At 48.6% G+C, this 22835-nt stretch overlaps 1 protein-coding gene across 1 annotated transcript in view; it reads left to right on the top strand.

Moving 5' to 3' along the window:
* PLPP4 (phospholipid phosphatase 4) overlaps positions 1–2864 on the top strand; it is a 117875-nt gene extending 115011 nt beyond the window's left edge. Inside the window, exon 7 of the mRNA XM_055300157.1 lies at positions 2321–2864. Within this exon, the coding sequence (XP_055156132.1) occupies positions 2321–2520 (200 nt within the window). The 3' untranslated portion in view covers positions 2521–2864. The remainder of the gene's footprint in view (positions 1–2320) is intronic.
* The last annotated feature ends 19971 nt before the right edge of the window (positions 2865–22835 follow it).

Below are 22835 nucleotides of genomic sequence, written 5' to 3' on the forward strand. Positions count from 1 at the left end.
GACCAGCCCAGCCCAGGCTACTCTGCAGGGCGGTCTCACAGTCCCATACTTCTTCGTGGTGTGTATCACAGCTGCAGCTCAGTGATAAAGCTGTCACTGTTTCATGTCCCTCTGGCCCCTTAGGACTGTGAGCTTGTCTCTTTTGTTCAGCCTCATGCCCCAGGGCCAGACATCACGCCTGACACCCACATCCATGTGGAGCACATACAGGTGTGCAGTGGGATGGCATTGATGCTGAGTCGGGACACTGGTATTTTGTGCTGTGGGGACACCAAGATCCATGCATTCCCCTTCTGAACCCTTGATCCCAGGCCCCCATAGTTAGGGTAAAGTCAATCCCCCGTGGTTTTTCTCTTAATAAAACCCTGCTTGTCTGCTGCCTGCTTTTCTGTCAGCACTTGTGCAGGATGTGAGTGTGATTTCATCAAAATAACAATAGCCCACTTGAGGCCCTTGATGACAGTCTCCCTCATAAAGTAAGGTGTTTTTTGATTCTTGTTCTCCACCTTTGTAATAAACACAGCCCCACATGACTTTGCTGAGAAGGCGGCTTGCCTGGTCCTTTTGGTGCCCTTGATATTTCTGATGACTCTGGCGGACCTGCGATACCACTTTCCCCTCTCTCCATTAAATGGGAAAACAGCATGGGCAGGGCGCACCACTCCCTCGCACGCCGCTCCATCAGTGAGCCCGGAGAACATTTGCTCAGAACGATTCGGTGTCCTGTGGTCAGTGGTGCACCTAATGAGATGCCGTACCCCAGAAAATTGAATGCCAAATGACATTATTTGTAGGTTTTGCTCTTTGCCCTGTTCAGTAGTCAATGGCTCAAATGCAGATGTCATGGATCATTTCAGACTCTAATAAAAATAATGCCCCAGTGAGCTGTGCCCTGGGGTTAGAGAAAGAACAACAGTGCAATTCTATGACCTTGAACCCTTGAGTCCTGGCACTTTTTTATAGGCCGCTGGCCATAGGCAACGTAAGGGGTTTCTCTTTTTGAGGAACTGGATTTAATCCTGTTAATTATGCCTTATTTTATCTTTCCCTCCCTTCCCCTATGATCCTCTGGTTTGTTTCTTAACTTCCAGCTATGAGTGAAATCCTATGAAATCACAGAGGGAGACAAACCATGGGAGACTCTTAACTCTAGGAAACAAACTGAGGGTCACTAGAGGGGAGGGAGGTGGGGGATGGGGTAACCAGGTGATGGGCATGAGGGAGGGCACTTGATGGAATGAGCGCTGGGTGTCATATACAACTGATGAATCACAAAACCCCTCCTCTGAAAGTAATAATAAGATCTGTGTTAATTAATTGAATTTAAATAAAAGAAAAAAATTATACCTTGTGACCCCACTCAGGAATTCAGGTTGCTGTTTGCCTCTAAGAGGAGGCCTACAAGATAGCAAATGTGGAAGAGGAAGCCCCGAATGGAGAATGACAGTTCACATGGCAGCAACCTTCAAAAGAGTCCAAAATTTCTTTTGTTAGGGGAGGTTTTCCATTCTGTTAGGATCTTTTGGGCAAGAATAATCCATAGACGGTTTAAAGTGCCAAAGTACGCACACACAAAATGAGGGCTGTAGGGGTAGGCTGCTTTCATGAGGTCTCTACTGGGAACCAGCTGAATGTCTTCTTGGGCAAGACCCCTCCCACCCAGTGGAGGGTCTGTTCTGCCTCCAAATGCCCTCTCCTGCCTCCTCTACCCCCCTTGGCCCCTCAACTTGATGAGATGTTGGAAGGATCAGGATTCTCACAGCACGGATCTCTTGAGTTGCCAATCCTGGTGTATCATAAAATGTTTTCTTTACTTTGTGACTCAGAAGTTTATTTCTTCCCTGGGAAATCATTTAACCGCGAGGCAGAGACCGCATGTTTGATGGGTTTCTGTAGCTCACCAGCAATACTGCAGGAGTCCAGGGGGAACTTGCTAAAGAGTAAGAGATCACAGCCCCCCTCCCATCCAAGGGATCTAGATCCTATGGAGATAGTTGGACTCCTTCCGGATTCTAGAATTGATTTTCATATCCAAGAATGCAAATCTGAGTTCATGCAATGCTCAGGGGCATATTAAGGACATAAGAGGGAATCAAATAAACATTTTCAGGGCATCTTTAAGTCCTAGAAACGAAAAGTTCTGCAAAGGCCACCAGGATCTATTCCTCCAGCATGATTTCTCTTTCCTTTAGTCTCTCAGGAGATCAAGCAAGCAACCCACTCACCGCAGCAGGTGAGGAGAGTACTTTCTAGAAAACGTAACTGGCCGCATTTGAGTGAATCATAACACATTTCTCCCTTTTGTGCTCTTTCTGCCTAGATTCTTTTGTTGGTGGAGTCATTGGCCTCATTTTTGCATACATTTGCTACAGACAGCACTACCCCCCTCTGGCCAATACAGCTTGTCACAAACCCTACGTCAGCCTCCGGGTCCCGACGTCGCTGAAGAAAGACGAGCGGCCCACAGCTGACAGTGCACCCAGCATGCCTCTGGAAGGCATCACCGAAGGCCCCGTATGACGAGGGTCTCAGGACGATGGACGCTGAGCCCAGGGCCTGCTCTTCCACCCCTCTGGCATCATAACACAGTAGAAGAGGCTTTCTGTCATGTGTGTCTCATCAGTTGTTTCTCAGAGTTACCCTTCTGCTTCATTTCGCTGATGGTGTTCCTGCTACTTTAAGTGTGTCTTTTCAACTTTCTCGAATTTGCAAAGGAAGGACACAGAAACTGTCTCAGAGAGACATATGGAAGGAGGCCGCAAGGACGGGGCGGGTGTAACTTGGTCCATTCCTTTATCTGAAATGTTTGCTGTCACAGCCACCGTCCTGTGTTGTCATGGTTGTAAAACACAATAAAACCTCCCACCTGGAAGACACGGTGTTGGCTGTGCGGGGCAGCAAGAGTCATTCAGGGGTGCGGTGTGTTTCACAGCCGAGGCCGGGGTGGGGAGCTGGGTCCCAAGCCAGCTCTGGCCATAGACCACCCAGAATGGTGAGCTTTGGAGGCCTTCTGCAGGGTCAGCCCTCCATGGCGTATGCCCCTGAAATGGAGCTGAAGTTTGAGGCTACTGCCTTAGTATTTCCAGGATTTGGGGATCACTGAATTTAGAAGGAAGTGAGATGGATGACTTAGGCTTTCACCAAATCCAGGGAAACAGAGAGGCCCAAGGGCCAGGAATGGAGAGCAGTCCTTGCAGTTGTCTAAGGGTTGGGGGGGGTGGTGGGGGAGCACCGTATCTCTCCAGGGAATGTCTGGGGGACCTCTGGCAGGAAGAAGCAGCTCCTCTGGAGGGGTTTTCCCCTCTGGGACCTGAGTTTTGCAGGAAGTCTTCTTCAAATAGTGACGCCTTCCCATTCCTGTCTGGCAGGTGGCATTTCAGCATGGCAGGGCTCCTGTACAAAGCACAGGGACGGAATCCGGAATGCCCTGTTTTAGCTCAGCCCATCCAGAACCCCTTGCTGGTCGGAGGGCAGAGCACACTGCTCCTTGGCCAGTTTGTTCTTTTCAAGGCAGTGAGCGTCCCACCATGCGGTTCTCTAGGTCCCTGGGCCTGCAGCGAAGGGCTGTGTCTTTGATGACTTAAGACTGTCACCTTGTAGCTGTTGCTGTAACAGACTGCCTCTGGAGTCAAATGGCTGTACAAATTGTCACCTGAGCAGCTCCGGGCTGGGCATGCCAGTTAGAACCACCAGGATATTTTTGATCAGCTGTCTACACTGTGAGCTCAGCCCTGCAGGGCACACACCACCTTGGGGAGGCCTTTGATGAACAAGCCCCTGTACTGCCCTGTCCAGCTGCAGTCCTTCCAAACCGGGGTCAACGTCGATCCAGCCATGGGGGCGACCCTCCCGCCGTGGGGTGGGGGAAGAGAAGGCTTGTGGTGCCTTTCATCCAGAGTCAGACTCCTGATTTCTAAAAATTCTAGCAGTTACACTGCTAAGCAACTTCGAAAACAGATGTGATGTATTTACAAAGCTAAATCGTAGCCACTTATTAGACACAATTTAAAGACCTTACGTTCTTATAAAATCGGAAAGTTTAATATTCTGATTCAATTAAAAGTTGGTAATTTTCAAAAATAGACATAAAAATGCAGACATAAAAATGCTGCTGTTTAAAAAACAAACACCCGATGAAGTGCATGTACTTTTTAAGAAAATGTTTGTTCATGAGAGACACACAGAGAGAGGCAGAGACACAGGCAAAGGGAGAAGCAGGCTCCATGCAGGGAGCCCGATGCGGGACTCGATCCCGGGGCTCCAGGATCACACCCTGGGCTGAAGGCAGGCGATCAACCGCTGGGCCATCCGGGGATCCCCATGAAGTTCATGTACTTCTTTGATTCTGTACTTACCAGAGCTCTGCTGGGCAAGCAGGGTGAAAGAGTTACACTTCATTACTGAGGACTTAAATGCATGAAATGTAAATTTTCTATAAATACGTTTACAGATGAATGGGAGGATTTGGAAAAGTAACACAGAACGGAGTGTTCATTAATACTGATAATTGAATGGGAAGCCCTACCACGTGCCACGTAAAAGCTTTCGTTAGATTATAGAGTTACAAAGGCCGTGGTAACAGGAAGCTAGGGCAGGATTCCCAGGAGCCGTAATTACCTGTGTCAGGTCACAGAAGGCAGGTGCTTTTGTAGATCTATGTATTTTAATTTCGTGCTCTAGTAACGTGAGGGCAAAGTAACACTATAATGTGCTAATGAAGTGGGTGGATGGAGGCACTGCTTTCTGCCCCCAACTCTTCTGGATGGGAGGGGTTAGTTACTAAGGCGGCGCTGGTAAGGCAGGTGGCACGGTGGCCAAGCTGCCCCAGGATTCCAGGGGAAATTCTTTTGTGATGGAAGAAAGAGGGAGGACTGGTATTTCCCAAAGGGACTTTCACAGAACTGGTCCGGTTTCATGAAGATACAATACGATGTGATGCACATACGATCTAGATGGTGTAATATGGCACATGCTTGATATGGCGTGATACAGGATAATGTCATATGGCCAAGTCTACAGCATGATACGGGACAGTGGGATATAATATGGTACAGTCCCGTACAATACCCTGAGGTATAAAATAGTACAATACAGGTGGTTAACATGTTCTGAACTCCCCCTTAGAGATCCAAGATGTCCATAGCATCTTAAAGTCCTGCACCGAAGAAACCGACCATTTTCACTCTCAGCGACACCTTTTGGTCCCTACTCTGGCTGCAATATGGTCATGACTGGAAGTGGATTTCTGCAGATTATCAGCAATAATAATTCTCCCAGGGACACCGCGAGTGACGCCTTCTTACCATGAGCGGGGTGTGGTGGGGGACCCCCTGGGGAGGGGTGGCCCTGTGACTCTGGTACAGCATCTTAGCTTGATCTGCCCTAGAAAGTTCCCCAGAGGGCAACAGACCACAGACGTGGATGCCCTTGGGCGCCTTGCACACTGTGATGCTGGACACCTGCGTTTGCCCACATCCTCGTGCCTGGTCAACAGATGCTCGCTCCTCGGGGTGCTTCAGGGGGAGTAGGAAGCACTCAGAGTGGGGCCAGGCAGCCCTTGAGCAAAGGGCTTCATTCCCGTGAGTCTCGCCATCTGCATCTGCAAAGTGGGAACGAGGGCAACCTTATAGGACCTTGTAGGGTGGTTGGGAATCAGGAAGGTAAATTGCCCAGGGCCAAGACAGCTGTAGCTGCTGCAGAAATCCTGGGGTGGAACTGGAGGGTATGATGCTGAGTGAAATCGGAGAAGGACTATCATCATATGGCCTCACTCACATGGGGAATATGAGAAACAGTGAAAGGGATTATAAGGAAAGGAGGGGAACTGATTGGGAAAAATCAGAGAGGGAGACAAACCACGAGAGACTCCAGACTCTGGGAAACGAACAAAGGGTTGCGGAAGGGGAGGTGGGGGGGGGGGATGGGGTGACTGCATGACGGGCTCTGAGGGGGGGCATGTGATGGGATGAGCACTGGGTGTTATACTAGATGTTGGCAAATCGAACTTCAATAAAAACAAATGTAAAAAAAAGAAAGAAATCCTGGGGTGTCTGAGCCAGAGCTCTGGGGTTCTGAACTCCCTGAAGACTCTAGACCATTCTAATGCAAATCGAGCTGCCCTGAAACACTCTGGTAGTAAAGCCCTGACCTGTGTTCCTCTCATACCCCCCTCCCCACCACCACCAGGAGGCAGAGCCCAGATCCTCACTCCAAGAAGTTTGAACCAATATTCCAGTAACTTTCACTGTTGGTTTTTATAGAATGTGTATCTTAGAGAGGTGCTCACCCTAAGGCCTGTATTGCGGTGGGAGAGGAGGGCCCGCCCGCAGCACCGGCAGCATGGGGTGGTGGGTGGTGAGGAGGGAGAAGCTGTGGGCCCCCCACCCCGGGAGGGGAGAGGAGTCAGCAAGGAGTGGGGAGGACCTCCTTCTACCCAAGGGAGAGGAAGCAGCTGGAAGCAGCAGGACCCACGGGGCTGGTGGAATTAGAAAAGGCCACAGAAAGGCTCAAAGGCTCTGGAGGTTCTTAAGGATGGCCGAATGTTCTGGTTCACGTGGAAAAAACTCTAGCAAAATAGGGCCCCTACCTGTGTGCCAGGTGCAAAGGATTACCTTGAGTGAGCGAGGGCGATGTGTCTGCAGAGAGGAGGAGTTCCGTGAAGTGGGCAGCCCAGCCTCATTTTAAGAGGACAGTTGGACCCCCGTTACTGTTAGTGGCATTTGTATACCCCCCACCCCCTGCTACCCCTAGCACCCCCCTCCCCCCCGGGAGATTGTTGAAAGATGTGCTCTCCTCATAGGCCTCACCTGGGCCTGCCACTACCTGAAGCTGAGTTTACAGAACATTCTGATCTTTGGCTGGTCACCCCGGCCTGCCGTGTTTCCCTACATCTGCACGCTGAACCCCAGGAGGACCCTGAACTCATGGCTCACTGCTGATGCCTCAGCGGGGAACTTCAAACCCAAGCGGGGGCTGCTTCTGAAGCTGATCGATGGACGGGCGCCAGCAGAGCGCTGCGTTAAGTTCCTCACACGTGAAAGGTAAGAGTCGGCTCTGGGCTGTGCTTGGGTTCCAGTGTGGCCCACACACCTCCGTAACAGGTCACAAACCCCTTGGAAGACACAGTGTCCTCATGTGCCAGATTGGGTTTGGGAGAGGATTAAATGAGGAAAGTGTGTTCAGAAAGTGCTTACTAAGCGCAGGGCCTGGTACATAGTAGGTGCTCAATAAGTGTTGGTTGCTATTGTCCAGTGTGGTCTGCCCTGTGGTGCGACACATGGGATGTTCCACACGAGTGGATTTTCCTGAAAGATAGCATCCGATGTCTTTCTCTCATGGTGACCATTTTTGTTTAAAATCTTAGATGAATTAATTCTACACCCCGAGCTCTCCTCACCCAGAGGCTGCTCCCTAGAATGTTACCTTTGCTTGAAGAACCCAGTGCCATGATTTTGAAGAGCACTTGAATGCTGCATAGTGGGTAACGCTGGGGTCTTTCATGCAATTTTCTACAACTTTATCGATGAACAAAGTGGGGATCAGAGAAGGCAAACCAACTGCCCGAGGTCACACAGCTTCCAGAAGGAAGACATTGGCACCCAGGCCTGTGTGACAGCAGAGCCTGCCTGTCTTATGGCTCTACCGAGGCACGAACCGTGTTGCATCCGTGGTGTGGGTTTTTCATCTCCCACCTCAAGGTCGGAAGGAAGGACCAGGCTCCTGGGGACCAGACCCCTCAGATTGCAGGAGGAACAGAGAAAACAGAGGTGGCCTGGAGGCTGCAGGAGGCCCCGAGGGCTGGGCTAGCAAGTGCTTTCCTTCTCCAGGAGCCTCCAGGCTGCCAAATGGGCTTCCAGAGGGGCCAGCCGTGGGCAGATGCCCAGAGAGAGGTGGGGAAGCAGGTTCTCAGGGGAAGGGGGGGTCTCACTACCCAAAGAGCTGAGCCAGGATTCCTCAGCACAGAAGTAGGGGGCCTTGTCCAGCTAAAAAAATCTGTACTCAGGAAAGGCCATCCAGCTGCTGACATCTGGGCACCACTGTGACTGGGGTGTCCTGCTTTCCTCCTCCTCGAGATGGTCCTTTGTGTGATTACTGCTCCTCAGACAAGCCTGACCTGCCTTCCTTGTAGCCTTCAATGCAGGACAGCCGTCCAGGCCCGGGGGGAAGCCGACTCCGGGTGGGGTGGGGAGGGGTGGTCCTGGAGGGCTCCGTGTGGGTGACCGGAGGCCACGTGATGAGGGGGTGCGGCCGGAGTGACAACAGGCTGCTGGCAAACCCTCTGAGCCAGAGTAAGAAGTAGCAGCAACACAAGCTCCCAGCGTCCCTGTCAGCTACTCTCCTGCAGGCGCTTGTCCGAGCAGAGGGGGGTGACGTGGTCCAGCCGAATGTCTAGCTTCCAAAGCACTGCTGAGCCCCACCTCCCTTCTGCTGTCTCTTCCTCTCCCACCTTCTTCCAGTGCTGGCTGGTCTGGGACGTCGCTGTCACGGTCACGGAGCTTCAGGGGGAGCAGGGAGGGGGACACGGATGCTCAGCTGCTGGGTGTCGGGCCACTGCCACTTTATTTCTTCAACAGCTTTGTTAGGGGTCCCTCCACCACGTACCGTGTGCCCCCAGGGTGACGGCCTCTGCCCCCTCTGTGTCCCCAGCCCTGGAACGTGCCCGGCACGGAGCGGAGGCCTAGGTGGTGGTGGCTGAAAGAATGAGCAGCGCCAAACAGAACCGAGCTGCCTCCCTCCGCTGCCTCTCCTTCTACGGGTTTTGCAGTCCATTGGAACCTCCTCAGTAGACTTTTGTTCCAGAAGCAGAAGAACATGCTCCTAGGACGGAGATACACAAGGGGGAGAGGAAACTGTGAGATCACTAAGGGATGGAGATTTGGGGAGAAGGTGGGGGCTGGGAGGACAAACAGCCAAGCTGGGGATCCAAGCTGGGATCAGGGCGGGGGTTGGGGGCAGGAGAGAGCTTTCCAGGCTGCTTTCCGAGGGCCTCCCAGCCCAGCGGGCACCGCCTCTCCCCTTGAGCACAGCTGGGCACGGCAGGCCTCCCCGCTTGGTGGCCCGGGGCTCCAGACCCTGCTGGAGGGAACAGGAATCCCTGGGTGACCATCCCAGTCATCCATCCAGGGAAGAGGCCGAAATCCTGTCTTGGATGCCCTGAGGAGCCCCTCACTCTCTGGGCTCTGTTCCCCCATTTCCAGCCTCTGCTTCCTCCCAGCCTTGCATCTGGATTTCCTGGGGCCTAACTCACAGGCTCGGGCTGGGGTGCTGCCCTGTAGCCTCACACTCAGGGCTCCTGGCTGATGTCCCTCGGGGGAGAAACCCATCTCCTGAAGAAGCAGTGACCCCCGCAGGTAGCCTGTGTGCTCTGGGCAGGTGGCCTAGCACCTGGCCTGGGGAAATGACTCAGTGTATCCGGACCAGAGAGGCACTGGGGGTGCAAAGCTTGCCCAGCTTTGGGTGAATGCAGAACCGGAGTCTGATCTCTGGTTCACCTGTAGATGGTGGTGTAGGGTGTAGAGGGACAGGGGCCGCTGTTCCCCTTCTCCAGGCCCTCAGGCTACATGGGGTACATGTACATGGGGTGCAGGTGGGTGGGGCCAGCTTCTCTGTTCATCTGATGACCGATGGTGAGGTGTTACCCCAGAGCTCCTGAATTACACCCTGCAGGGGACACTCAACCACGAGGGATCCTCAGGCACCTCCGGCCAAAGGCCCTGCTTCTGTGTCCTTTCCCCCTGATGGGGAAAGAGTGGAGAGGAGACTAGTGTATGGGGCTGTTCTTGGGGTGTCCTCCACCCCAGGAGGGAGGGGTCTCAGAAATGATGATGTTTGATTTGGGGTTGATAATTCGCAGTCAGAGCTGTGTACTCATGCTGTGGGACCCCTCTCAGCTCATCTGCCTAAGCCGGACTCCCAGATGTTGCCTCTACTGGCTTCTTTCCTCCCATTCCCTTCGTCAGATCCCTCAACCACTCCTCCTGGACCTACCTTCAAAATACACCCCACATCCACTCCTCCCGCCTGTGCAGCCGTCACCTGAGTGCAAGCTGCGCTCTCCTAAACTACTGTGATTCCCCATTGTCACGTTCCCTTCTGTCCCCAATCCATGTACCACTCAGGAGCCACGTGCACGCACTGTGTGTGTGTGTGCACCTGCCATGTACGTGTGCACGTGCATCTGCATGTCCCCATGCATGTGTATGCACGATATTCCTTTTTATTAAGGTATTATTTACACAGAATAAACTTCACCCATATTAAGTGTGCAGCTTGTTGAATTTTGATCATCATAGACACTTGTGTGACTGACACAATCAAGATTTAAAACAGCTGGGGATCCCTGGGTAGCTCAGCGGTTTAGCGCCTGTCTTTGGCCGAGGGTCCCAGGATCGAGTCCCACATCGGGCTCCCCACATGGAGCCTGCTTCTCCCTCTGCCTGTGTCTCTGCCTCTCTCTCTGTGTCTCTCATGAATAATTAAATGAAATCTTAAAAAAAAAAAATTTAGAACAGCTTCCTCATCCCAGAAGTTTCTTCTTGTCCCCTCTGCTCCCATGCCCTCCTGCTGTCTCTCGTGCCAGGTGACCATAGATCTGTGTTCCATTAAACTTTTATCTTTTATAGAATGTCAGGTAAACCCCATCACACAGGATGTCGCCTTTTGTTTCTGACTCCAGTTCTGAGACTCACCCACCTCGTTGTCTGTCTCCGGGCCCGTTGCCTGAGATGGTGCTTCCTCTCTGCTCAGTGACCGGCAGGGCAGTTTCTTGCCTCTGCCCCATGTGCCCTTGGCCCCACAGCTCCTTCTGGCCTGGTTCTCTCTTCAGGGCTCCACTCAGACACCCCCTCCTTAGAGCTCCCTCGCCGAGCTGTCCCCACACTCTACCACACACACACACTTATTTTTCTCCCATATTTTCTCACTTGGTTCCTTCATGTCACAACTATATTCTTCATATATTCTTATAAGTTGAACTGTGCTTCTCAAAAATGCATTTTTTGAAGTTCTAACCCCAGTACCTTAGAATGTGACCTTGTTTGGAGACAGAGTCTTTACAGAGGTAACTGAGTTAAAATGAGTCATTAGGGTGGGCCCTAATCCGGTAGGACTGGTGTCCTTCCTTATAAGAAGGACAAGTTTGGAGACAGACCTACAGAGGAGGGAGGCCAGGTGGAGAGGGCCCATCTACAGGCCAAGGAGAGAGGCCTAGTACACATCCTTCCCTCCCGGCCCTCGGAAGGAACCAACTCTGCTGACACCTTGACCTCAGACTTCTAGCTTCAGAACTGTGTGAGACAATGCACATCTGTTGTTGGGGCACCCACATTCTGGTCTGGGTTACCGCAGCCCTAGCCAACTAATACTGTGTCCCCCTTTCCTGCCTCACCAGAGTGTGGCTCTCCTGGGAGCAGGGATTGCCTCTGTCTCCTCAGTTCTGTCCCTGCGGCCTGGCATAGACTGGCACACAAGGGATACTTGATATGTGGCTGAATTAATGAGCAGGCACCTCTTCTTGTTTTCTCACCGTAATCTCTATAAGGTTGGTTCATCAGGATTTGGTTACCTATTCAAGGTGACACATCTAAAAGCAAGAGAATTCCTGATTCGTGGTCCCATGTCATTTCAATGACTCCATAGTTCCCTAAGGGCCTTCCTGAATAATAAAATAAAATAAAATAAAATAAAATAAAATAAAATATGAAATATAATAAATATAAAATAAAATAAAATAAATAAAATAAAATAAAATAATGAAATAGCCTCTTTTTACAGGCCCTGGAATGCTTAGTCTCTGAATGTGCTTCAGAAGGCTCAAAGCCATCTCTTTTGGGCTGTGCCCAGACCAACAACATATTAAACCAAATACTGACACCCAGAAGGAGGTTATTTACCTTAAACAAAGCAAACCAGCCCACATGACAAAAAGCCTTCTTTTCTTAATTTTAAGTACTGACCATCACACTAATTTTTAAAGCAAACACCCCAATCCATCCTCATCTAATTTATTAGAATTTGATTTACAGAGACCTTTCAAGAGGCTGTCTTTTTCCCACTCGGAGCTGCAGGCCTGTTGATTAAAACATATCTGCACACCAAGAGGCGTTGGCTAGACAGGTCAGGCAAGAGAGGCCAAGCCCGGCTTTGGTCCGGCGCCTGAAGAGCTGCGAGCAGGCGAGTCCTACGCAGAGTGGCCGAGCGTCTGGACAGTGAGGGTAAGCAGAGGATAGCAAATATGTTGCTTCCTTAAGTGGCTGAGCCTTGAAGCAGGTTTGCAGTGAGACAGTCCATTAAATGAAATCATTTTTTTCTAAGCTGCGTCAGTGGCAAAGCTATTGCTTTAATGCAAAATTAGTTAACTTTGGGGAATGACAGAGAGCTAATTTGCAGTTCAGCACTGGTGTGTTCTAACTCTTGCTGTTTTCTCTCTAGTGCTTCCTTCTCTCTCAGTCTTTCAGAAGTGGCTTTTCTGGGACTCTGTGTATCGCTGTGTGTCTGTGACTTCTACACTCTCTCATCTCTCTCCCCCCTTCTGCCAGCGTCTCTCTGCCTCTTGATGTGTCTCTCTCTTTATCTGGCGGCCTGTGTGGGTGGGCGCTGAGCCTGGCAGGCTGCGGAGAACTCCACCAGCCTCCCCCACTCTGAAAGCTGTGCTCTTGTGTGGAACGAAAGAGCACTGCAGAGAGTAAAAATCCCTTTCAGTGTGCAAATGCTCTCATTACCCTAGGACTGGAGAGAGGAACCTCTCAAACTTTGACGTTTCAGTAAGAATGACCTTTGAAATCTGTAGAGTGACCTTCACATTTGTATCTTTTTTCCCAATAGCTAGAAGATGGGTAAATAGTGCTGAATGCTCATTGGTTGGTCCATGGAGGGGTAGGGTGATTTATTGAGATATTAGTTTAGGTTCTGTCTTTGCTGCTGAAGATCTAGAAAGATTGAGTCTTTACCATCCAATTTTCTGGGTTCCTCTGTCCCACGGACCCTGAGAACCTGCTTTTCTTGATGGCCTGAGGTCATTGTGGGGATGGTGCTACATAGTCTAGGGGTTAGAGAGGCAGGAAGGGCCTTCTGGGAGGCGCAGAAGGAGCACAAGTTTGTGTGCCAAAGTCTGACTTAGGCATTGAGGGGACATCCAGTGTGCAAAACATTCCTCTGCTCATGGAGCTCATACTGGGTAGGCGACTACAAACCGTGATGGGCTCAGTGAGGGGAGGAGGACCTTCTGGGTAATGTGAGAGGGAAGTGGAGGCTTAGTGGATGGTCCTCCTAGAGAGGAGGGACCCCTATGCCTTGGAGCCCTCAACCTCAACAAAGATTGATGCATACAAGAGTGGCAAGAAAGCAGCAGAATTTCTGCATCGGAGTAATCATGTGAGTTTGGGCTGTGAGTGGATCAGCAGATACTGGAGCAACTATGAGACCCCCTCAAATGTTCTCCATGGGAGACCCCAGAGCCTTTCCAGAATGCTGGATGGGTGTAGGTCCCCAGTGCACTGAGCCATGCCAGTAGGATTAGGATGGGCACTCAGAGTCAAAATTAATTAAAGATTTAAAGAAAATAAAGTAAGTTGGCACGTCTTGCCCATTTAAATTTGTAATTTCCAAATCTCACCCAGACTATGATGGAAGAGGTATGCTCAGTGGCACAGTACAGGTTCCTTACTTCCTGCATATTTGTTAGCTCAGTCCTCGTTTGCTTGGAAAGTATAGCTCAGTGGGTGGGTAAGAGTGACAGCTCTAGAACTGATTGTGATCTTTTCCCAAACACAGACTAATACTCACAGATTTCTTTCCCAGCCCTACCATGTGGCCTTGGGCAAGTTACTAGATTCTCTTCCCCTCAGTCAATCCATCTGTAAAATAGTGGTGATGACAGTATTCACCAGACAGGGTTACTCTGAGAAGCAAGTAAACAATGAATGTAAAGCATGTTGAAAAGGTGCTTAGCACCTGACAAGTACCTGAGAAATACTGGCTCTTCTTTTTTCTATTTCTTACTGATTAATCTTAGAGAAAGGAACTATTGGTGACCATCAACTGTGAAGCTTTGTTTTTTTTTTTAAGATTTTATTTATTTATTCATGAGAGACACAGAGAGAGAGGCGAGAGGCAGAGACACAGGCAGAGGGAGAAGCAGGCTCCATGCAGGGAGCCCAATATGGGACTCGATCCCAGGACTCCAGGATCATGCCCTGGGCCGAAGGCAGGCACTAAACCATTGAGCCACCCAGGAATCCCCAACTGTGAAGCTTTGAGCCAGATGATTTCCAACGTTCTGTCCTTCTCCGAATCCAGTGGATGTAGGGTATAGTCTCTTCTCCACCTTTAATTCACAGTGGGTAGAAACCATGATTACAAACTGAACTAACAATGCAGTGTCTTAACTCTTAAAGAGAACGATCTGGGGTTCACAGACAACCAACCAACAATCCGATCATGTCAGGAGAAGATAGGGCAGGGTTGGGTTGTGTGCACTGCTCCACACAATTCATAAACACGTCTTTCCTCCTTTGGAACACTGAGCTCTCCAGTAAGTAATGACAATCGCCCCCAAGAATGAATGACAAAGAAATGAAAAAGAAGAAGAAGAGAAAAGGGAAGACATTGAAACAAAGAAAATGGCTCATAAACTCACGGGCAACTGCATAAACTCTATCTCTCTGTTGGCATGGGCTACCTTACGGTTTGGTTCCTTGGGAGGGATGAGGAGCAATGGCTTCAGATAGGCTTAGAGTGTGAGACTGAGCAGGGCAGTGGTGGAAGCTGTCCTTAATATGCAAACAATTTTGACTGATGGGTATCTGCAGAGCAGACCTTCAGTCTCTTCAAAAGTTCTGAGATGAAGTCCTCGAGCACTAGAGGATCCAAGACGGTGACGTGAACTGGACGAGCCTTGTCTTCTTACTGTAAAGTGCCATTGGTACTGGCCCTGTTTAACTCTCAAGGTGATTATCAGGCTTGTAAGGCAGGGGGGAAATCTCCCTTCTACCCTTCCAGGTTCTCAGCTGAAGTCTGTTAATAGAACACAGACTAAGAAGGGAAAAACCAGTTTATTAATATGTGTATTGTGCACGTAGCAGGTGGGAGTACCCAGGGATGAGCTCAAAGAAATGGCTTAGAATCCGAGCACACATAGCACCTTCAACAGAACATAAATTTACAGAGAAATGACAGGATGAAGGAAAGCAATTTTAGGCTTCCAAGGGCAGCAAACTGTGGCAAGTTCAATATATTGAAAACTAAGGTTAGATAAAGCTTTGCTAGTAAAGTTCTTTTTTTCTTTTTGAGAGAGAATCTTAAGCAGGCTCAATGCCCAATTGGGGGTCTTGATCCCACAACCCCAAAGTCATGACCCGAGCCAAAATCAAGAGTCAGACACATAACTGACTGAGCCACTCAGGCACCCCTAGTCAAGTTTTTAATGTAGATTCCTCTCGCTGGTGCTATTGCCACACTGATAAGGGTCTAGAGTTGTCTCTCTTCCCGACAGAGAAAGGGGGAAGGATACCGTAAATTTATATCCTGCTTTTAGGCAAATAGGGAAGGGTAGAGATTTTTTTTTTTAACTGCTTTGCCTTAACTGCCTTGCTAAAAAGAAAACCACAGGCCCAAGGTTTTGTCAATTGGCCCCCAGGACAGCAAACCAAGACTTCTTGCAGTTTTAACCTCTCCATCAGTAGAATTTTAAGCCAATCAATCTGGAATTTTCTGGTCAGCACCAATGAGGTAATCTGTCACAGAAACTCTGTCTATCTCTCAAAGGAAGGTGAGATAATGCACTTAATGACCCCTTGCTCTTATCCCTAAGGGAAGGTGACTTTGCCTGAAACAATCCTTTCTACTCTTTTGCTATTAACTCCTTGTCCCACCCTCCTTCCTATAAAAACCTTCCATTTTGTACAACTCTCAGAACCCTGCCCTACTTGCTAGATGGCATGCTGCCTGAATCATGGCTCAATTAATAAAACCAATTAGATCTTCACATTTACTCAGTTAAATTTTGTTTCTTTTTTTTTGATTTTATAAATTAATTTTTATTGGTGTTCAATTTACCAACATACAGAATAACACCCAGTGCTCATCCCGTCAAGTGTACCCCTCAGTGCCCGTCACCCATTCACCCCCCACCCCCCGCCCTCCTCCCCCTCCACCACCCCTAGTTCATTTCCCAGAGTTAGGAGTCTTCATGTTCTGTCTCCCTTTCTGATATTTCCCACACATTTCTTCTCCCTTCCCTTATATTCCCTTTCACTATTATTCATATTCCCCAAATGAATGAGAACATACACTGTTTGTCCTTCTCCGGTTACTGTGGCCAAGTTAAAAAAGGGTGTTGCCTGAGTTCTCCTCTGGGATTTTGATGGAATCTTGTCTCACATTTAGATCTTTCATCTATTTTGAGTTTATCTTTGTGTATGGTGCAAGAGAGTGGTCCAGTTTCATTCTTCTGCATGTGGATGTCCAATTTTCCCAGCACCATTTATTGAAGAGACCGTCTTTCTTCCAGTGGATAGTCTTTCCTCCTTTATCGAATATTAGTTGACCATAAAGTTCAGGGTCCACTTCTGGGTTCTCTGTTCTGTTCCATTGATCTATGTGTCTGTTTTTGTGCCAGTACCACACTGTCTTGATGAACACAGCTTTGTAGTACAACCTGAAATCTGGCATTGTGATGCCCCCAGATATGGTTTTCTTTTTTAAAATTCCCCTGGCTGTTTGGGGTCTTTTCTGATTCCACACAAATCTTAAAATAATTTGTTCTAAGTCTCTGAAGAAAGTCCATGGTATTTTGATAGGGATTGCATTATATGTGTAAATTGCCCTGGGTAACATTGACATTTTCACAATATTAATTCTGCTAATCCATGGGCATGGAATATTTTTCCATCTCTTTGTGTCTTCCTCAATTTCTTTCAGAAGTGTTCTATAGTTTTTAGGGTATATTTTGAGAACCATTTGAATGGTAAATGGTTCTCCAACCTTTTATTTTCAGGTTGTAGGTGTCCTTCTGTCTAAAATGAGTCTCTTGTAGACAGCAAATAGATGGGTCCTGCTTTTTTATCCAGTCTGAAACCCTGCGCCTTTTGATGGGGTCATTAAGCCCATTCACGTTCAGAGTTACTATTGACAGATATGAGTTTAGTGTCATCATGATATCTATTTAGTCCTTGTTTTTGTGGATTGTTCCACTGAACTTCTTCTTAAAGGGGAGTTTTAAGAGTCCCCCTTAAAATTTCTTGCAGAGCTGGTTTGGAGGTCACATATTCTTTCAGTTCCTGCCTGTCTTGGAAGCTCTTTATCTCTCCTTGCATTTTGAATGAGAGCCTTGCTGGATAAAGTATTCTTGGTTGCATGTTCTTCTCATTTAGGACCCTGAATATGTCCTGCCAGCCCTTTCTGGCCTGCCACGTCTCTGTGGAGAGGTCTGCTGTTACCCTAATATTCCTCCCCATGAAAGTCAGGGACTTCTTGTCTCTTGCTGCTTTAAGGATCTTCTCTTTATCTTTGGAATTTGCAAGCTTCACTATTAGATGTCGAGGTGTTGAACGGTTTTTATTGATTTTAGGGGGGGGATCTCTCTATTTCCTGGATCTGAATGCCTGTTTCCCTTCCCAGATTGGGAAAGTTTTCAGCTAGGATTTGTTCAAATACATATTCTGGCCCTCTGTCCCTTTCGGCGCCCTCGGGAACCCCAATTAAGCGTAGGTTTTTCTTCCTTAGACTGTCATTTATTTCCCGTAATCTGTCTTCATGGTCCTTTAATTGTTTATCTCTTTTTTCCTCAGTTTCCCTCTTTGCCATTAACTTGTCTTCTATGTCACTCACTCGTTCTTCCACCTCGTTAACCCTCGTCGTTAGGACTTCTAGTTTGGATTGCATCTCATTCAATTGATTTTTTTTTTTTAAATTTTTTTATTTATTTATGATAGTCACACAGAGAGAGAGAGAGAGAGAGAGAGAGAGGCAGAGACACAGGCAGAGGGAGAAGCAGGCTCCATGCACCGGGAGCCTGACGTGGGATTTGATCCCGGGTCTCCAGGATCGCGCCCTGGGCCAAAGGCAGGCGCCAAACCGCTGCGCCACCCAGGGATCCCATTCAATTGATTTTTAATTTCTGCCTGATTGGATCTAAATTCTGCAGTCATGAAGTCTCGTGAGTCCTTAATGCTTTTTTCTAGAGCCACCAGTAGCTGTAGAATAGTGCTTCTGAATTGGCTTTCTGACATTGAAGTGTAATCCAGATTTTGTAACTCTGTGGGAGAGAGGGCTGTTTCTGATTCTTTCTTTTGAGGTGAGGTTTTCCTTCTAGTCATTTTGCTCAGTGCAGAGTGGCCAAAAACAAGTTGTATTGGGAAAAGGAGAGAAAGAGAAGGAAAGAAAAGAGAAAAAGAAAAAAGAAAAAGAAAAGAAAAAGGAAAGAAGAGAAGAAAAGGGGAAAGAAAAAGAAAGAAAGGTGAAAAAAAAGGGGGTGGGGGAAGCAATCAGAAATCAAAAAGAAAAGAAAAGAGAAAAAAAGAAAAAAAAAACACGGGGGAGTATTTCTGTAGACTTTAAGTCCCTTGACTTCCCCTGGAACTGGTCCGTCCAGCTGGTCTTCTGGGGGAGGGGCCTGCTGTGCTGATTTTCAGGTGTTAGCACTTGGGGGAGCTGCTCTGCCCCTGCCTGCTGCAGGGCTCAGCGGGGGTTGTTTACCCCGTGGGGCCCCAGGAGGAACAGCAGCAGTTGCTATGGCAACTCTGGAAGCCTGGATTCAGCCTCCGCAGGAACTACGGGGCTCGGGGCTCTCGGTTCTCCGTCCGCAGGGCCTGGAGGCTCCGGGGCGGGGCCGCTGATCTGCTCAGCTCGGGGCAGGAGCGTCCTCGCTGTCCTGGGCCCTCCCGGCCTCTGCCTGTCCCGGGGGAGGCCGGATCCTGGGCTGTGTCCCGGCGCCCTGTGCTCCGGGGCCTGCGCTGTGGGATTCGCGCTCCCGCCCCGCAGCCCCCTCCGCGGAGCCGCCGCCCGAGCCCCTCCGAGCTGCTCCGGTCGGTCCCCGCCGTGCGCGCTGCAGCCCTTAGGGAGCTCGGCGCACTCTCCCGGGGCGCAGGTGTCTGTTAGTGTCCCCGGGAGCCCGAGGGCATCCCCGCCCTCCTGGGTCCTGCTCCACCTCCCTGCGAGCCCCTTTCCGCCCGGGGAAGGTTGGTGCAGCTCCTGCTCCTCCGGGACGGGGCTCTCCTGTCCTGGGGACACTCGCCCCGGCCTCAGCCCGGCTCCTCGCGGGGCCCCTCCCCCTCGGAGGCCTTTTGTTTCTTTATTTCTTTTTCCCCGTCTTCCTACCTGGATAGAAGCGCGAACTCTTCTCACTGTAGCATTCCAGCTGGTCTCTTACATCTCTTACATCTCAGGCCGAATTCGTAGATTTTCAGAATGACTTGAAGGTTATCTAGGTAATTTGGTGGGGACAGGTGATTTGGGGACCCTGCTCTTCCGCCATCTTGCCCCTCCCCCTCTAAATTTCGTTTCTTAATAGTCTTCAGCCCCAAATAGTTTTTACACCCACGTGTCACGTTTGGGGGTGACATTTTGATTTCCTTCAGGCTCCAGTGAGACAGTGAGTGAAAGCATAGGAATGTGATCAGAGAAGATTGCATGCTCTCTCTCTCACTCATGCCCTGATATGGGCATTTGTGGAATGAATGGCTAGATTAGGAGTGGAGTGGGTTGTCAGGAAGAAGAGTACAGAGGTTAACGTGACACCTTTGGCAGTGCCAGCCAGGGCTGTACCCAGTAGCCAAGACTGATCTCTTCTACTTGCCTCTGATCTGCTGCCTGGGAGTCACAAGACCTCTCTGCTGTATAAACATCACTAAATTCTTCCATCAGTTGAAACAGCCATATGGTGAGGACTTGCCTCCAGGGAACTTCTGCCCAGAGAGGGAACTACGATGAGTCAGTAGGACTAAGAGACTCTAGAGAGAAGACATTGCCTCTTGGCCTCTTAAATGAATTCTCCAGCCAGAAGCCTCCTGTCTGCTCTCTGTGACTTTCAGAATAATCTCTCCCAGTTGTGTAATATTAAGAATAATAGAATATTTGGGAGACGCATCAACATAATCAACAAACCTAGAAATAATAATCCCTGGCACTTCTACTAGAACAGAAAATAACAGAAAAGCATCTAAAACCTACAAGTTCACATTGGAAACTTACTTCATAAATAATAAGCCATTAACAGTGATTTCACTATTAAACAGTCAAGTAAAGAAAACATGGAAACTTAAGCTGCCAAGAATAAAGTCAACCACTGTATATTTTTATTTTTTTTAAGATTTTATTTATTTGAGAGAGAGAGAGATGCTTAATGGACTGAGCCACCCAGGTGCCCCAATCACTATATGTTTTAAACATGATCAGTCCTCAAAACATCTGACTACTGATGAGGACAAATTCATTTCTGTCTTGGACAATCTCATGCTTTTATCCTCCGACAAGACCAGATTGGGAGCTACGAGATCGACAATGGCAATGATCAAAACGATGGCTGGAAGGAGCAGAACATTAACAGGGTACAGAATCCCCAAAATGTGTGGGTTCGTTTGGGATGACGACAAAAGAAGCCACCAGGTAGTATTATATAAGCAGTGCCTTGCCAGCCATAAACTCTGCTCCAGCCCCTTCAATCAATTTTGTTAGCTCGGTGTGGTTATCTACTTTTGTTTTCTGTCCTGCACACTTTCCTTCGGATAGTATTTAACTTTTGGGGGGGGCGGGGAACTATCCATTCTTCCCAGTAAAAGTAGGTCGGGCCCCCATCTCAGTTGCAGAGGTGAAGCATGTGACCTGGCCAATCAGAATATCACATCCCTCTGACCCAAGTGACTGGTTGAGAGGATGGACCAATCAGAGCTGCTGAGCCTCAATTCCAGGACTTTTGGAGGGAACCCTGGAAAAGGAAGCTGCCTATTGCTGGGGTCGATGAGAGAATGAGATGGGAAGCTTGAATGGCTGCAGCCATGTTACCAGCAGAAAAGGGGGGTATGTGCCTGTAGGTGGAGCCCACACAGAGGAAATCAGAGCCAAAAGATGGAGGGACCGAAATGGCTGATGTCACCTGGGCCCCCCAAACCAGCTATGCAGAAAACCAGCCCTGCCCCTGGCTTTCAGTAACTTGAACCAGTGAATTCCTTTTTCCTCTGTAGCCAGGTTGAGTTTCATTTTGCATTTCATGCATCTAAACAAAGGGGACACTACTTTCAGCAGGTGCCAATGACTAAGTCCAAGCCCTACAAGACCAGCAACTCCTGGTGTCCCTTCTCTGGAGTGGGGGTCTGTCTGAGTCTTGAGGGTTTTTTGTTTTTTTTTTTTTTTGAGTTTCATTTGCTTCCCCTGGCTTGCTCTCCTCCAGCCCTGGAGCTGGCCGTGGCACCCCACCGTCCAGCTGATGCTTGGAACCTGTGCAGTGGGACGCTGTGTTATTCAACTATCTCCATCACTAGCACACTGTTTTTCTGTCTTGGGTTATGCAGCCAGAATGCAAAGCCCCGCAGCATGCTGGGTTGAATTCCACTGCCTGCATTCATCAGCCTGAGTGTGTACATGCAGCTGGGCTGCAACTGCCATTTCTGTCTGATGGCTCAGAGCCACAATTTTGCCGCATTACTGATACCCATTATGTCATTTTGGAAAATGTAGGGATCTGGCTGCCCAGTGTCTCCCAATATGTGGATGTAAATAGATAAATACATATTTAAATCTGCTCTTACTTTGATGTGATCTGAGGAGAAAATGCTGTCTTTGTGGTTTATTTCCCATAGAAACAAGAAGAAAGAGAACACACAATGTCACAAGTAATAGTGAAACACAAACACCATTTGTAAATTACTTTTACAATTACTATGATAGTGTTTGTGTTTCACAAGCGTTGTAACAATTGCCACATTTTGTGAATGACATAACCCTCTGCAGGCAGGCGGGGAGCTTCTAGAATCTCAGTTGATGTTTATGAAAGGAGAAGCACCTCGATGTAGTGGGCAAGGGAGTCCCTGAGCTTGATGTGCGTGCAGAGGCAGTGTCTTCACATTGCATGATCGTGTGGAGGCTTAGGACACTTACTGGAGAGCCTCATGTTCATGAAATATTTTTTTCTTCTATCAGTTGCTACTGTAGACCCAAAAGTTTGTTGTCTGAATCGAGCCAAATAAGTGTATTGACTCTCAGGCCCATTTGTGCTCAGATGATGTGTAGCGTACTAAGTTGAGGTCTGAGTCTGATAGATATTGACATTCTGGAAAAAAATAAGATGTCAAAGAAAAATTTTCGCCATGATTCGGTGAGCAAATAGGATCTAAAATTCTGTTTCTATGGAATAAGAGAGCTGCCCTTGTTTGAGCAGATTTGGGTCTAGTACTTCTACAGGGACTGTGGGGAAGGGGGAGGCATGTCATTGCATTTCTTTCTTTCTTTCTTTCTTTCTTTCTTTCTTTCTTTCTTTCAAGATTTTATTTATTTATCTATTTATTCATTCATTCATTCATTCATTCACGAGAGACACACAGATAGAGAGAGGCAGAGACACAGGCAGAAGGAGAAGCAGGCTCCATGCAGGAAGTCTGATATGGGACTCGATCCTAGGACTCGAGGATCATACCCTGAGCTGAAGGCAGATGTTTTAACTGCTGAGCCACCCAGGCGTCCCTGCATTTCTGAATGAACACTGTTTCAATTACATATGTTTTTTGACAACAAGAAACAAAGGAAGGAAGAAAGGGAAAAAGAGGAGAGGAAGGAAGGGAGAATGAAGGAAAAACCAAAATGCGGAAAAAGAAGGAAAAAGAAAAGTAGAGTCACAATTCTATTGT

Source organism: Nyctereutes procyonoides, unplaced genomic scaffold (assembly GCF_905146905.1).
Source record: "Nyctereutes procyonoides isolate TBG_1078 unplaced genomic scaffold, NYPRO_anot_genome, whole genome shotgun sequence".
NCBI lineage: Eukaryota > Metazoa > Chordata > Mammalia > Carnivora > Canidae > Nyctereutes > Nyctereutes procyonoides.